Consider the following 14,008-nt stretch of genomic DNA (forward strand, 5'->3'; position numbering starts at 1 on the left):
TTGTCGGCTACCCGGCTTTTCTGTGCAGTCGTATACCCGATCTGCCCAGTTTCACATGGCTATCGCGTGCGATAATTCTATTTCACTTCATTTCCTGCGTTTTAGACTGCGGAAGTCGAGATATCAGCGTATAGTCGCGAAGTATCGACTGGCTCAATGCTTAAGGCTGATATTCAACGCGTTCTCTGAAGAAATAGGTGGCGAGGAGTATATAGTGCCTGTAGGAAGGCAACCGAGGGCAAGAAAGACAGTACTTTCTCACCGCCTTGAAATTCGGGGTACTTCATGACCCTTCTACGCCGCCATTAGGCTTCCTATTTCAAATTCCGTGGTGGCAAAGCAGTAGCACCACCATCTGAAAGACTTATGTGGCACTCAAGATGCTAGTATTTATTACTTTTAATACACAAACAAATACATAGTGATCAGCGAAAGAGTTGACGACAAATTTATCACCACGGTCCTTTCTTTACCGGCACGTGAGCGGTGTGTTCTCAGCCATCGCGTAAACCTTCCGTTTTCGGTGGCGCCGACGCCGTCGTTTCGGCCACGGTGACATCACTACCTTCATCCGTGGGCTGATCAAGCGCTGCCCTGGCCACGAACTCGACAGGGTCGATGAAGACGGCCGGCTCTTCTGAAGTCGATGTCGGCGATCTCAGCGCGCGATCTGAAATCGACAGTGTGTTTTCGTGAATGAAAGGGATGGCGTTCCTAAATTTAGTATCGAATTACGAGACATGGCAGAGCAGGGGGCACCGCTTGAACTTGTTCAAGCCACGTTTCCGTAAGCCTTATAGCTATATGCAGCCGTTTTACAGTGTGGCAAACTTGTTGATAAAGTGGTCGCTCTATGCCCAGAAACGGAAGACCCATGCCGAGCTACAAAATCCCATCGCAAAGTTAGCCACTAAGTTAGTCTGATATAAACCCCCTCGCCAAGTAAGTGAAATTAGTCTTAAATAAACAAATTGGCCCCATATCTGCAAGTTACACTGCAAATGTCGTCGAAAGACGATAGTCTTGCGCCTGGGGAGAGTGAACAAAACGTTTATTTGATGTTCTGCGCAGGGAAATTGGTGAATGGTATTCTCGAGGCGCTGCGTTAGAGTGCCTCGAGCGTGCAGCGGAGGTGAACGAGTGCTTCAAGTCACGTCACACGTGAGACATGGGCGCTATCTGGCTGTTATCTTGGGAAACGAAGTGTGCGGGCCCTGCGCGCCCATCTCAGATGTGATAAGATAGACCAACGCGGCGGTGCGCGAAGCATAGGAATGGAAGGTGAATGTAGTATAAGTTTTGTTCAGCGAAACATTACATCATGACGCTAAAAGTACGTACAAATGTCGTCAACACACACATATGTTGAACAGTCGCAGAAGGCTTACATAACCAGTTCTTTAATACTGTGTCACGATGCCTACACACTTGAGGGACATTACGACACCACAAGCGGTAAACGTGAGTGCAGCGCTTGAGCATGCGATGCTGGTAGCCTCTTGGATAGTGCTACGTAGAATAACTGCAGCAGGTGGCACGTAACTTTGATTGACGTAAACCTTACGGGTCATCTGATTTACAGGAGTAAATTTGTATTGTTTATGAAACTAGATAGCCGGCACTGCAACTACAACTCAAGTTCCATCAAGATTACGCTGGTACGGACACTTCTTTACAAAGCAGTTTCAAGACCTCGCGTAGCTCTGTGGTAGAAATCGCGATCGCCCAACGCATGGGTTCATCTTTTGCAGGTGGAAGGCATTTCTAATTTTTTTCATTCATTGGTTCGACGCAACCGATGTCAGTTTTTAAAGACGATAGACTCTCTTAGGATACTTCAAAGAAGAAATTTTGGTCTCTGTCTTATCGTTGGTCTGTCTGTCGCATTATTGAGAAACCCAGTGAAAGGTTAAGCACTTATTCATTGCCGAGTCAGATTCATCTGGCGGCTGCATTCACACTTGTAATCATTGCTAATTAGGAAGCAAGTATTACACATATTTGAGGTAATCGTAAATACATCAGGTGCTACGCAGAGTGTTTCTTTATTTTGAAAATGCATATATACGTAATTCTAAAGACCGCACAGTTTATTACGCTGCCATGTTAATGCGACGCTATCAGCGTAAAAACGGGTGTATCCTGCAGTTTGCTACAACGACGCTGAATATTCTGTTTTTTCTTTTTCAAATTGACATGACGTCGACTGGGACAGTGTGCTTGTGGTAGTTACTTAATAAAATCTAGCTTCGCCACTTCATCTCAAATTGTTACTATTACAAACCACTGATATCAGCCTGAACCGCCATGGCAGCATCTTTTCTTCTGCCTATGTATGCTGTTTGTGCCATCTTTTTTAAGCGCATGATCAGTAGACCTTTGCGTCAATGTGATAGCCCAGCTGGCAGGCTGATTTCGCATTTGGTCAGAATATTCTTGTTTGTTTCAGTATACATGCCATTTAAATATTGTAGAGAATAGTTTAGGAACCTCTTTGTCATTCAGAGCTCTGCATCAGCTTGATACTACCAACTAAACACGCTTGTTCTCAGTAAAATCTGCTGTATAGTTTAGCTCATCTCTCGATCGCTCGTGCAGGAGCGGATACCGCTGCACTATGTATTCTGCGCAAACACCTATAGTTATGGAAGTACACTCTTGTCTCCTTCAAAAGCTACCCGTACTTGCCGCCTTAGTTGTTAAAAACATTCTCGCAGTGCGACCAACGCAACAGTTTAAGAGCACAGAATAACAACACCACGTAAGCCTACTCACGGCTGACGACCATGACGAGCACCAGTGAGAGCATACAGGTGACCGAGGCGACAATCAGAACCTTAACCCACGTGTACGGGCTGAGTAGAGGAGGTGGCCTGCGCCCACAAGAGGGCATTTCATGGATGTATCAACCAATACACTATAGCAGTTTGTCCCCACTAAAGAATGATTCGAATGCATGAAAGCAGGTGGCTTTGTCAGAAATGATAAGTAAGCAAACTACTGCTGCAGTTGTGTGGTCATTGCGTTAATCATTCATGCCAACGCTGCATAAAAAAATCTGCATATTCATCTCACAAATGCAAGAAATAAGTCAAGACATCGCTAATGTGGGCTCTAGCATCTCTAATGTGCGTGTTTGTGCAGACAGTTTTTTTTCACATGATAACCAACCAACTTACCCAGCTGTTATTGTAATAGCAATAGCAGTTATAGGGCACACTCGATATGCATAAGCATATATATATATATATATATATATATATATATATATATATATATATATATATATATATATATATATATATATATATATATATATATATATATATATATATATATATATATATATATATATATTTAAAGCCCTGAGATAAATAAATAAATCAGGAAAAATCCAGGGCCCCCACAGGAGATCTTAATGAACGATCCCATTCTCGCCAGCGGGCTGCGTTAACGAACAAGGGTGACATAGCTCATGCTATCCAGCTTAATAAAGGCGACGTGTATATATACACCATTTCCCATTGGCTTACTATCAGTGGACTTTAGGAAATATTCTTAAACAAAGCTTGTATGTCTCTCTTGTAGTTATGTAGCTTGAAAAATGAGGCAGCTAGTTCCCCCGAAAAGTAGAACCAGCTAATACACCGTGGTGGGTGGTAACTATATATATATAAAAAAGCAAGCAAGCAAGTAAGCTTATCCTACCATCCGGCCACTTTCAGCAGCGATGCCCACAATGCAATGTCTAAGACAATCTGAGGTGAACGTTTCGCTGATGTGCATTCGAACTGTACCATTCGCTACCGTCCCCGTTATCGTTGACGTCGAATTACGCCAACAGAGGAAACGGTGAACAAACGCCGGCGAAAATGCTGTAGGTAGTTCTGCCCGAGGAAGTTTAAGAAAATGGTCCCGTATCTGCATGTAATCTGCAAATGTCGTCGAAAGACGATAGTCTTGCGTGTGGAGAGAGTGAAGAATTTATTTGATGTTCTGCGCAAAAAAAACAAAAAAATCGGTGAATGGTATTCTGAAGGCGCTGCGTCAGAGTGTCTCGAGCGTGAAGCGGAAGCGAACGAACGCCCCCGCTTCACGTAAGTTACGTAAAAGCGAGACATGACCGCCATCTGGCAGTTTTCTAGAAAAACAAAGCGGGTGTCTCTGAGAAGGGTGTGTGCACCCGTCTCAAAGGTGATAAGGTGTAGAACGCAAGGCGACGGGTAGGTGCCACCACCGCCTCGTATCAAAGCGTTAGAAGCACTCAACTTTTCGAGCAAGCGTTGCACTGTCAGCGCAGCATGACAAGCGCTACGGTCCTTAGAATTACTCATGTATGCTAAGGCTCAATAAGAAAGCAGATTCATGGCGGTGTGTGTTTTGTGTCCTTTCGTGATTGTGTCATGATCGAGCACAGCCAGGCTGTTCACGATGCTTATCTTGCGAGCCTACATTCGCACCCTCACTGCGAAATGGCGGTATGTTCGAGTGTCTTTCGTTGTACCTTTCGCGATAGAATTTTAAGAACGCCGCTTTTAGGGGGGCCGTACCTAACACTTTGGCCGTACGCTGTCATCGTCGTGTGCAGCCGCGGTTTTGCGCAACGTGTAGTAAACTTGCACTATGGCGTAACGCCAGTCAGACCACATATTCGCAAATTTCATAGATGGTGGCGTCGCCATTTGGCATCCGTCGTAACTGGCATTTGGGGGATGCCCACGCTGCCACCCCATGCCATCGTTCAGTCGGCCTCACTTTGGCGGCTCGTTTGTGCTTTATATTTTGTCGCTGGAAATTTCTACTATGGTTATTGTGAAGTACCTCAGACCGTCACTGCGAGTCGTAGTAGCAATAATTTAATCTTTATTGTTTGCTTGCTGAGATAGAAAAATCACAAAATATGTTGGATTCAGCTGTGCAGACGCCGTGCAGCGAAAGGCGAGGCTTCCTGCTTTGATTGAGCACGGCCGCTTGGTCTTCCCCGGTCATGGTACGAGCAGCGTTCACAAAGCTGTACTGCGCAGCAGACGATGTGCCCGGCGTTCTAAACTTCTTTCCCGCCAATATACGCCGCACACGCGTTTTTCAACACACAGTGTGGGTACTATACTTGGTAGAGTCGATGACCTTCTCAGCAAAGCCTTGACAACACGGTGGCTGCAGCCGAAAATACCACACAAGTCGAAGTGATGGGCACACCGGTGGCGACTGCCGACGCGCCGGCTGCACGATCCCCTAAACGACAGCCATGTTGGGCTTGCACCAGTGACCTCTCTAGGCAGTGAAAGATGCGGATAGTCTGGCCATTTGAGCACACGCTCACGGAAAAAAAAAGTCTTCTTCCTCTTTTTGTTCGAGGACCTTAACGATGATAGCAATAAACAAAAATAAAGAAAGGCACAGGCAAAACTAGAAAAGTGACGAACAAAAAAAAAGAGGCGGAAAAAATTAACCAAAAACAAAAAAGCCGACACACCTCCTCACTGTCTTCAGGCTCAGCGTCACTAGTGCGAGTGCCCTAATTTCTTTATTGGCCTCTTCTGTGCTCAGCGAAGAAGGGTATAAGGATGACAGAAAGGGAATAAACGCTGTTATTAGAATATAGCAGCCTGCATGAAGATGTCATTGAAAAATTCACGTGATTTTTCTGAAGGGAACCCTGATGGAACGCAAATTTGCGCACGAGTAGCGTCACGGGTTAAACGGCGCTAACGCGGGTGCTGCGGTGAGCGCTGGAATACTCGTTTGAAGCGATGGCTGGCGTAAGTGTTGCTATGGCGATCTCGTCAGGTTTATTGCGCGTGAACCGACGATCTCGGTGGTGTAGCGAGAGGCGGTAGCGGCAGGTGTAGCAGGTGAACGGATAAGGTGGCAGGTGCGGGCGCTGCAGCGAGCGCACGGCAGGCGAGGGAGAGAGTGACGTCAGCGCTCCCTGCGTGGGGAGTGTGACGTCAATGAACAGCTATGGCATGACCTACTGCACCGCTTTAACACCTGTGCGGCACGTTCGTACGGATGCACGGAGGGACAGCATTACACAAGCTAGTCAAAGAGCTGCTTCACGCCTAAAGAATTGCGAGTTTTGCTAGAAGAGCGACGCAGTGAGCGTGATTCAAAAAGTTACAATGTCACACGACGAAAAGGAAGCAAACTAATATTTTCGCAAAGGACGCTCCGAAAAACCACACGTAGGACGACCGTGAATTGTCAACTGTTAGAGATCGACACTTGCACCATGCCGCTCAAAACAAAAAGAACGCTCGAATATACCATGCAGGTATACACAGGACGAACGCGAACTAAAAATGTCACTGCTGTTATTTCTTCAATATTGAGGCTCAAAGTGTCGAGTATGCCAGCACATCCTTGTTGAACACTGCAACGCATGGACTGAACCCTCTGCTCATTATGCGGCGTGTGACATGCGAAGAGTTGCTTGCTCGTCATTCAACATCGCAGATGGGCACACAAATGAACCCACTTTTTATATGCGTCGCAAGCGCAGTTGAAACAACAGCCCGATGCATTGCTTTAAAGTGCACCCTTCGCACCATCCCACGAGTGCTACGGGACACACCAGAGCGCCCCAATATCTGCGTACAGCAAGCGGTGAATTCTCACGGTTAGTATCCCAAGCAGCGAGTGGCACCGGACAGAGCTGTATAAAATGGTGGACTGTGGAACCGGAGGTCACAAGTTCGAAGGCTGGTGGTGCACGTCGGAATATTTATCCATTCGCTTTATTTTTGTGTGCCACTTTTCTTTATCTGTACATACATGTACGTAACCTGGACATGACGGCGTCGGCAAATCCTCACCGAGTGTGTCTATAAAATGGTAACCACAATAAAAACAACGTTGTTACAAGCACTACCAGAGGAATCAGCGCTTACTCGTCGCCGGAGTCGTCGTCCGTGTCTGTCAAGGTGCGTTCCGATGAACTACCTCTCTCGCCTCGATCGGAGTCTGCGTTATGAAACGAAATACGATTGGAAATGGCACACTTGTCTACACGCACAAGTTAAAGCTGTTCCCGCTGAAAACAAAGCGTCCTATATGCATGCAAGCTCCCGCAACAGGTTCCCCTGTAGATTCGTACTTGAGCTTACGAAAAAGTATTCTTTTGTTTGCTTCCTAAGCGAAAGTTTCGTCTAATCATGATGCTGGACGCAATACTAGGTATACTGTTCATTCATGGCGTAAAAAATGTACAAACCATGATCTTTTGTTAATTCGAACTAACCGTTTAGGAATTCCTCCAGCATATTTGTCGACTATATTTCAATACGTGCTATTCAGTGAAAAAATTCTGCGTATGCCCCCGAAATGCAGTGATTCGTCTGCGAAAAGATTGTAAATATTCCTTTCCGGTGACTGCGCAGCATCTGACACACGTTTAGTGGCACGAAAGCAATAAATTTTTACACTTAAGCCATAAAGGTGAAATAATTAGCCCTGTAAGCAGTGTCATGCATACTTACCACTTGCAGTACTGCTTGTATTCTTAACGCTATCGAACATTTCCTTAGCCTGAGGGAAGTACAGGGTTTTCGATGTGCGTTGCGTCCGGGTGCACTTCATTAGAAATGTACAGGATTACGCTATTTCTTGGTAATATTAGGGTAATATTTTCAGTAATTTTTCATTCGCGTCAATGAAACAAGTAGCAAAATGGACAAATCATTAGTAAAACTGTAAGGAGAGTACAACGGCTACTCTTTTAGAGTTTCGGTCAAGACAGCTGCGTTTCGAAGAGGGCCGAATTCACAATAACTTCTCTCTCGCAAGTGCGTTTTTCCGTTGGTCAACAGGCATCAGTATTAAGTATCGTATGATGATTAGCTGGAATAATGTATTGCGAAAATGTTTTCTGTAAAGCATCCAAGTTAATACAGGTCGTGATCTTTTCAGTGTGGACTTCTGAGTGACATAATAAAATTTAGCGTCTCTCTAGTGCAATGCCAAGCTTTTTTTGTGAAGAGACCGAATGATTTTTTTCGTGGCTTCCCGCTATACGTAGATATATGCGATTTTCTGCATTCGATGCTCCTCACGACCGACGGGACTTCGCAGAACTGATTGAATTGCGAATAAAAAGAATATGTAATACAGACACTCGGAAAGTAGATGGTCGTTTTCTTTAACAACTGCATTTTTACTTCACACGCCTCGTTGTTATGTTGTGAAAGAACAATTTACGGAAGCCAGTGGACTAAGTGGTGCGGATGCGGTAAATATGGCCAACAGTGTATCACTCACTGTCCGAGCTTTTGCCGCCGAAGTCCGACGGGCGTAGTGGCCTCGACTTGTCCGTGTAAAGGATCCGGTATGGAAATGCGATACGGGGCGTCGGCGGCACTTTCCAGAATCCGCTCTCGTCTGTTGAAAAAAGATGATAACAGAAATTCACTTCATACTCGGGCAGTCGTAGAGTCACGTATTGTTACGGGCTTACTGCTGACAATTGCTTAGGAAGGCGAAGATGGGTGGGTCTATAAGTGTGGTGTTGAAAACTGCAAGCTGCCAATATCAGTCCATACCACTGAGTGGTACTGGCTGCTTGTCAAATAGTGAGCTTTACAAAGGTGCGACCATTCTAAAGTGGTGGTGTACTAACACTAAAATTCGTCGAGCACTCACAGAGTCGTCACAGAATTATTCCAGTCTTTCTAGTGTATATATTGCGAGTGTTAATCGACTACATCTTTCGTTTTGGTATGGTACAACCATCGCCGTAGCTGCAGTCTTGTTTCAAACGCGCGTGTTTAAAGTTGGTGACGAAAGAAACGGGAAAAATATGGGAGGCCCTGAATCTCCCTGTTAAACAGACAGTTTATGAAGCAACATCTCATTGCAGCCAGCTTCCGACTCGACACGCTGCCGAAGCACCTTAGGATCATTCACGTGGCCCTGAGTATGAAACCTGCCTGTCATATTGCCGCCCAACGATCAACTGGCAGCTTACCAACACGAAATACAAAGAAAAGCCTAGGGTTCACCCAACATTTACTTTTATTTTTTTTTCAGAGACTAAATGAGTTTACACAGTATGGAAGCTACGGAGGCATGTATGTTCATTTTCCCAGTCAGAGCTACGCCATGCCAATAAGAAATCACAAGAACACAGCTACACGAAAGGGGAGTTTAAGCCATGGTCCCTTTACTCCTCAGCATTGTCATTTAGTATTTAGGCCTTTCTCCTCAAACATCTAGAAATATTTTACATCTTTTTGAGGGCGCATAAGACACTAATAGGATGGAAATGTGGCTAGTTGGTAATTCATGATTGTTCAGTGAACTGGGTGTGAGTTGTTAGTTGAGCGCTCGTTCTGTGTGCCTCCTCTTTGCTTCGTGTCTGTGTCAGTGAACTCCCGCGCTCCCAGTTCACTGAACAATCATGCACACACCTGATAAGTTTTGACCCCCGATTTCTTAAAATGTCTCATACTTCAAGCGCGTGAGTTCTTTTCCACATTGATCTCAATAAAGTACCGCTACCTATAGAGTTGAAAATTTCACGTAGGTGATATTATTGGAAATGGCAGCCAGCGTGGAGATGCCCGTTTACGTACCTGGCAAGGGCTTGTCGGGCGAAATGGCTCCTGCATAAAAGAAGATGGCTGTTGAATATGAATATTTCACGCATAATAATATCCACTCGTCTCCACGAAGGAAATCTTGGCGTGTGGGCGAAAATAAGGTGCGTAACATCTAGGTTGAAGTCGCCGGCTATTCGAAGGACTTTGTGCTTGAAGGTGTTTATATACTTTCGTCGCTATACGATTAATAATAATATATTGCTAAACCTTTTCTTAGTGTCTCACATATGTTACCAGAGCAGTGTCCCATATATTGGGAATTGAGTGACAAAGTGATATAAAAAGTCCACGACGAAGTTCGGTCCTGAAGTCTGTAGTGTCTACGTTTAAGTTGCCGACAAGTATAAATAGTTTTGTGCTGGGAGGTGTTTTCTGTTTTGGCCACAATTATGATCGTTCGTTCACCGTAAACCTGTATTATTCATATACACACATATGTATCGACTACAGCAAGGATTTTCTATACACACTGACAACGCACAGTGAGCGTCAACGACAAAGCTATGTCATAAGGTGTGTGACGTGTACGTTAAAGTTACCAACTAGTATAAAGGGTTCGTGCATCCAGGTATCTTACACAGTTTGGCCACAATTATGATTGATACTAGTGTATTGCTAAATCTTTTGTGTCTCACATCAGCACTGCTACTCATGACGGACATGGGGTGTGTGGACGGACAAGCCTGAACACTAACGTGCTTCGGCCCTAAAACTTGAGCTCACCCGGTCGTGAGACACAGCCTACAGCGCAGGCTGTGTACTCCCAGGCTAGCGTTTTGATAAAGATAATCAATGATCCCCTCAGTAGGCTCTATGCGCAGATGCTTCAGAACAGAAAAATAATAGGGTTTCTGAGAGCCTTCGCTTGGGCTCGGAGACAGCCATTGAAGAGATTGTACAAGTGCTGGGGCTATATTGAATAAAAAGAAAAGGAAGGAGCAGGAACAGTCGTTCATTGTAGAAAAGGGCAAGACCATCACCTCTCCTCTCTCTATTCGATATATCTCACTGTTCAGAACACCACAGATTTGTGCGGTGGCTAATTTCACGCTCACAGCATTTGGAGCGCCCTCCTGTCTCGGTGCTATTAACATTACAGGCGTCGTTCTTTTCTTTAGATTTAACAACAGCGTTCTTTTCTCATCGTTTTGATCCACCAGAACCATGTGCTGGGGGCTGGCTAGTACATCGCAGAATAGGCGTAAGTATGAGACTTGGGTGAAGCGCATTCGGTTAAAATACACAGAGAGTTTACCGGCACTTGTGTTGAGCGCGTTAATGAAGCTCAATTGTAGGTACAGATGCATTCTAAGTGTGTAAAAAAAAATATCTGCCCACAGCACACAAAACGAGCGGATTTCTCTGTGTTATGCCACTGGTTTGGTACAAATATTTTACTGCCAAAAATCAGGCGGAACCGGCGCTTTGCGGGAGTCGAAGCTGTCGGCTAGAATGTGTGTTCATCTCAGTTTAGTTTTTTAAAAAAATCTGGTTATTCACTGTCTTGCCATACCGATATTGAAATATATGAAGTTATTGAAACAGCCGTGATAAACAAACGGAGGGGCGTAGCTACGGGGTTGCACACCGGGCCCGTGCCGCCCCCGAAGTTTTTTATCGAAAGGACATGACTTGGTGTTCCAGTGGTTACCAGGACATTGTGGTATTGTCGGTAATGACCTTGCTGATAATGCTGCCCGATCCGCCCACGCGGATGCCCAGACAACCCCAATTCCATTGTCGAGAACCAACGCTGCAAGGAGCCTTCACTCGTTCGCTAACACCATGTCGGAAACTTGGCTGAGTGACCCCAGTATCAGGAACCACTGCCTACACAAATTGGACCCATCGAAAAAGCTTCAAGTTCTATCGAACCTCTCCCGTCAGGATGCAACATTACTGTGCCGCCTGTGGTTAGGAGTATAGCTTTTACAAAGGCGTACTCCTTTCGCATAGGAATGGAGGATAGCTCCCGATGTGAATCGTGCGACACTGACGAGACAATAGAACATCTATAGTGTGTTCATGTGAACGTTTTGCGAGCGAACGCAACTTGCTACGCGAAACGTTGGAGACACTAGACAGCAGACCTTTTTCCGAAGAGAAGATACTTGGCTCATGGCTCTACGCGTCGCTGGCCAGCAAAGCGACGCGGGCATTGCTAAGTTTTCTAAAGACGACCGGACTACGCGACCACTTATAAGCGTGCAATGGACAAGATCACATCTACACACACGTTGCCCTTCACTTCTCTCTCTCTTCTCCTTTAATCCCCTCACCCCTTCCCCCAGTGCAGGGTAGCAAACCAGACGTGTGTCTGGTTGACCTCCCTGCCTTTCATTTCTTTCCTTCCTCCTCCTCCTCCTCATTTACCGCCATAGCATAGAGTATGAAAGATGATCATTTCAAGGTGCGCTAACCCACCCGAAAAAAATTTCTGACTACACGCCTGGACAAGCGTAGAAGGAGAGCACCAGCAAGTGTGACCAGGACCTCACTTCCATATGAAGATGGTTGCTTGCGCTATCGGCTGGCCAAATATGCAGCGCTGGGAGCACGTGGGCGGATTGTTGAGCGAATCGTTATTAAAAGTATACTTACGCAACGACGCATGGTAGAGCTCACTGAGTTCAGCTACAGGAAAAAAACGAAGCGTGTTCAGTAAACGAATACCTGGCATAATACTAGAATGCCATTAGAACACCATTTCTCTCTAGTATCAGATGCTCTAAGTTACCCTGGCACTCACAACAGTACTTGAATATATAGACAAACAAAGTCTGCGAAGAGAAGGCAGACATAGACACTTTGCATACCTCCACCTATTCTTTTTTTTTGTTCCACCTTTGGGCTTCTGTTCCGCTTACACGTACATGTGCTTCGAAGCTGCAGGATGTACACAGGGCAGTAGCTTTGCTGAAGCACCAGCACGCATGAAACACAATTTTACGCCAAGAAAAATTTACCAATTTCGCGTGGATTTTGTGGTTAATTCTTGGAATTGTGAGTCGCGAACGAAGCAATAGAAATTCAGAAAAAAAGTGAAATACACTCTAACTATCTTAAGTAAATACGTTTCTGAACTAACCTCAATTTTGATCTATAGCTTTGGTATAAAAACATTATTACATATTTTTGTGAGGGCAATACTCTTAAATATAAGTTGTAGGGTTCGGAAGTGTGCATAAAAAATAGGACGGACGGGGCACTCTGCCAAAAAAAAATTGTATTTTAGTTTATTACCAGCGAATCTTAGTGAAATGTGCAGTCTTCGTGGACATACTTTAGTACCAAGCAGAATGAGAGCTTGTGAACAAGAATTCCATGAACAGTCTTGCAAATTAATGAGAGCAGCCAAAGACAGACGTCGCCGATAGAGCTTGATGACAGATAGAAGTTGTTTTCAAGTACCCACAGAGGTGCAAATAGCCTCAGAAAACATGTAAAAGAAAGGAGTGTTCACTTCATCCAAGACTAAATAGCTGTTGCAAAAGCTGTCTTGGACCAATACACATGTACGCCGAAACACCTAAACCATCTCTTCCAAATGAATGGTGACCATTTTTTGAAGCCATATAGAGCCTATGACTTGTAATTCTGTTATCTAGTGCCCGCACTCTAGGGAGAAAGGTTGGTATATACATATTTCGTGAATGTTATCTTTGGAAGATTAGATTCACTAAAGCACAGAGGTGTAGTAGAGTTTTATGACGTTTAAAACACTCCTTAATTGTAGCTTCACGGCGAAAACAATGTAGGACACATGGAGGCTTACACTCACCCATCTTTTTTTTGCGACCACAGGGAAGCAAGATGACCACTTCATCTTCGTCTTTGTTGAAAAGCATTGGTGAGCATGTTGATTTTCCTGTGACTATAGGCCGAAGAAGAGCTCATTGCTAGTCCACATCATAGCAATAAACTTTCAAGTAAAAAAGCAGCTTAACATTCAACAATGTGACATATCATTTTTTTTTCACACGGTGTGAGACGTAATTTTTTTAAATTTTAGGCTGCAGTTAAATTAGCGCCAATTGCAAAATTCATGGCTTGTTTTCGTCAATGAATAGAAGGCTTATGTCTTTTTTACGGCTTCGTGGATTTCATCTTTACACCAAATATTGAATAATGGAGACGAAGTACGATAATCATGCTAGGTACGAGGAACGATGGTAAAAGAAAACTGGGAGATCCCACGTACAGTGGGAATCGATGATATGCGAAGCACGAATGAGAAAGGTTGATATGTCAAATTAAAATCAGCCCAACGTTACGAGGTGGAGGTAAATGATGCAGTACATAACTTCCGTGTCATGATTATCATGTTTGGATGTGTCAATTACCTTCGTCATTTATTCACCTCACGTGTTACCAAATTTAGTATATGTGGAGCTAGCGAAACGGCCGCG

General features: G+C 44.7%; 1 protein-coding gene across 1 annotated transcript; it reads right to left on the reverse strand.

Moving 5' to 3' along the window:
- Positions 1 to 451: 451 nt before the first annotated feature.
- On the reverse strand, positions 452 to 13,430 carry LOC119179151 (uncharacterized). Its single transcript, XM_075868220.1, has 7 exons — positions 13,381 to 13,430; positions 12,201 to 12,233; positions 9,573 to 9,602; positions 8,260 to 8,379; positions 6,894 to 6,966; positions 2,776 to 2,873; positions 452 to 670 (listed from the first exon to the last, which is right to left on the reverse strand). The coding sequence occupies exons 1-7, from the start codon at positions 13,382 to 13,384 to the stop codon at positions 495 to 497; spliced, it is 534 nt and encodes a 177-aa protein (XP_075724335.1). The 5' UTR covers positions 13,385 to 13,430; the 3' UTR covers positions 452 to 494.
- Between the last annotated feature and the right edge of the window lie 578 nt (positions 13,431 to 14,008).

Source organism: Rhipicephalus microplus, chromosome 7, assembly GCF_043290135.1.
Source record: "Rhipicephalus microplus isolate Deutch F79 chromosome 7, USDA_Rmic, whole genome shotgun sequence".
NCBI classification, from domain to species: domain Eukaryota; kingdom Metazoa; phylum Arthropoda; class Arachnida; order Ixodida; family Ixodidae; genus Rhipicephalus; species Rhipicephalus microplus.

What these genes read in the sequence shown, in the direction of transcription:
- LOC119179151 (XM_075868220.1), bottom strand. An exon ending in GCTCTACCATGCGTCGTTGC is followed by an intron (nt 9,603 to 12,200) that starts GTAAGTATACTT and finishes TCTTTTATGCAG; the next exon opens with GAGCCATTTCGCCCGACAAG. An exon ending in GCCCGACAAGCCCTTGCCAG is followed by an intron (nt 8,380 to 9,572) that starts GTACGTAAACGG and finishes TTTTTTCAACAG; the next exon opens with ACGAGAGCGGATTCTGGAAA.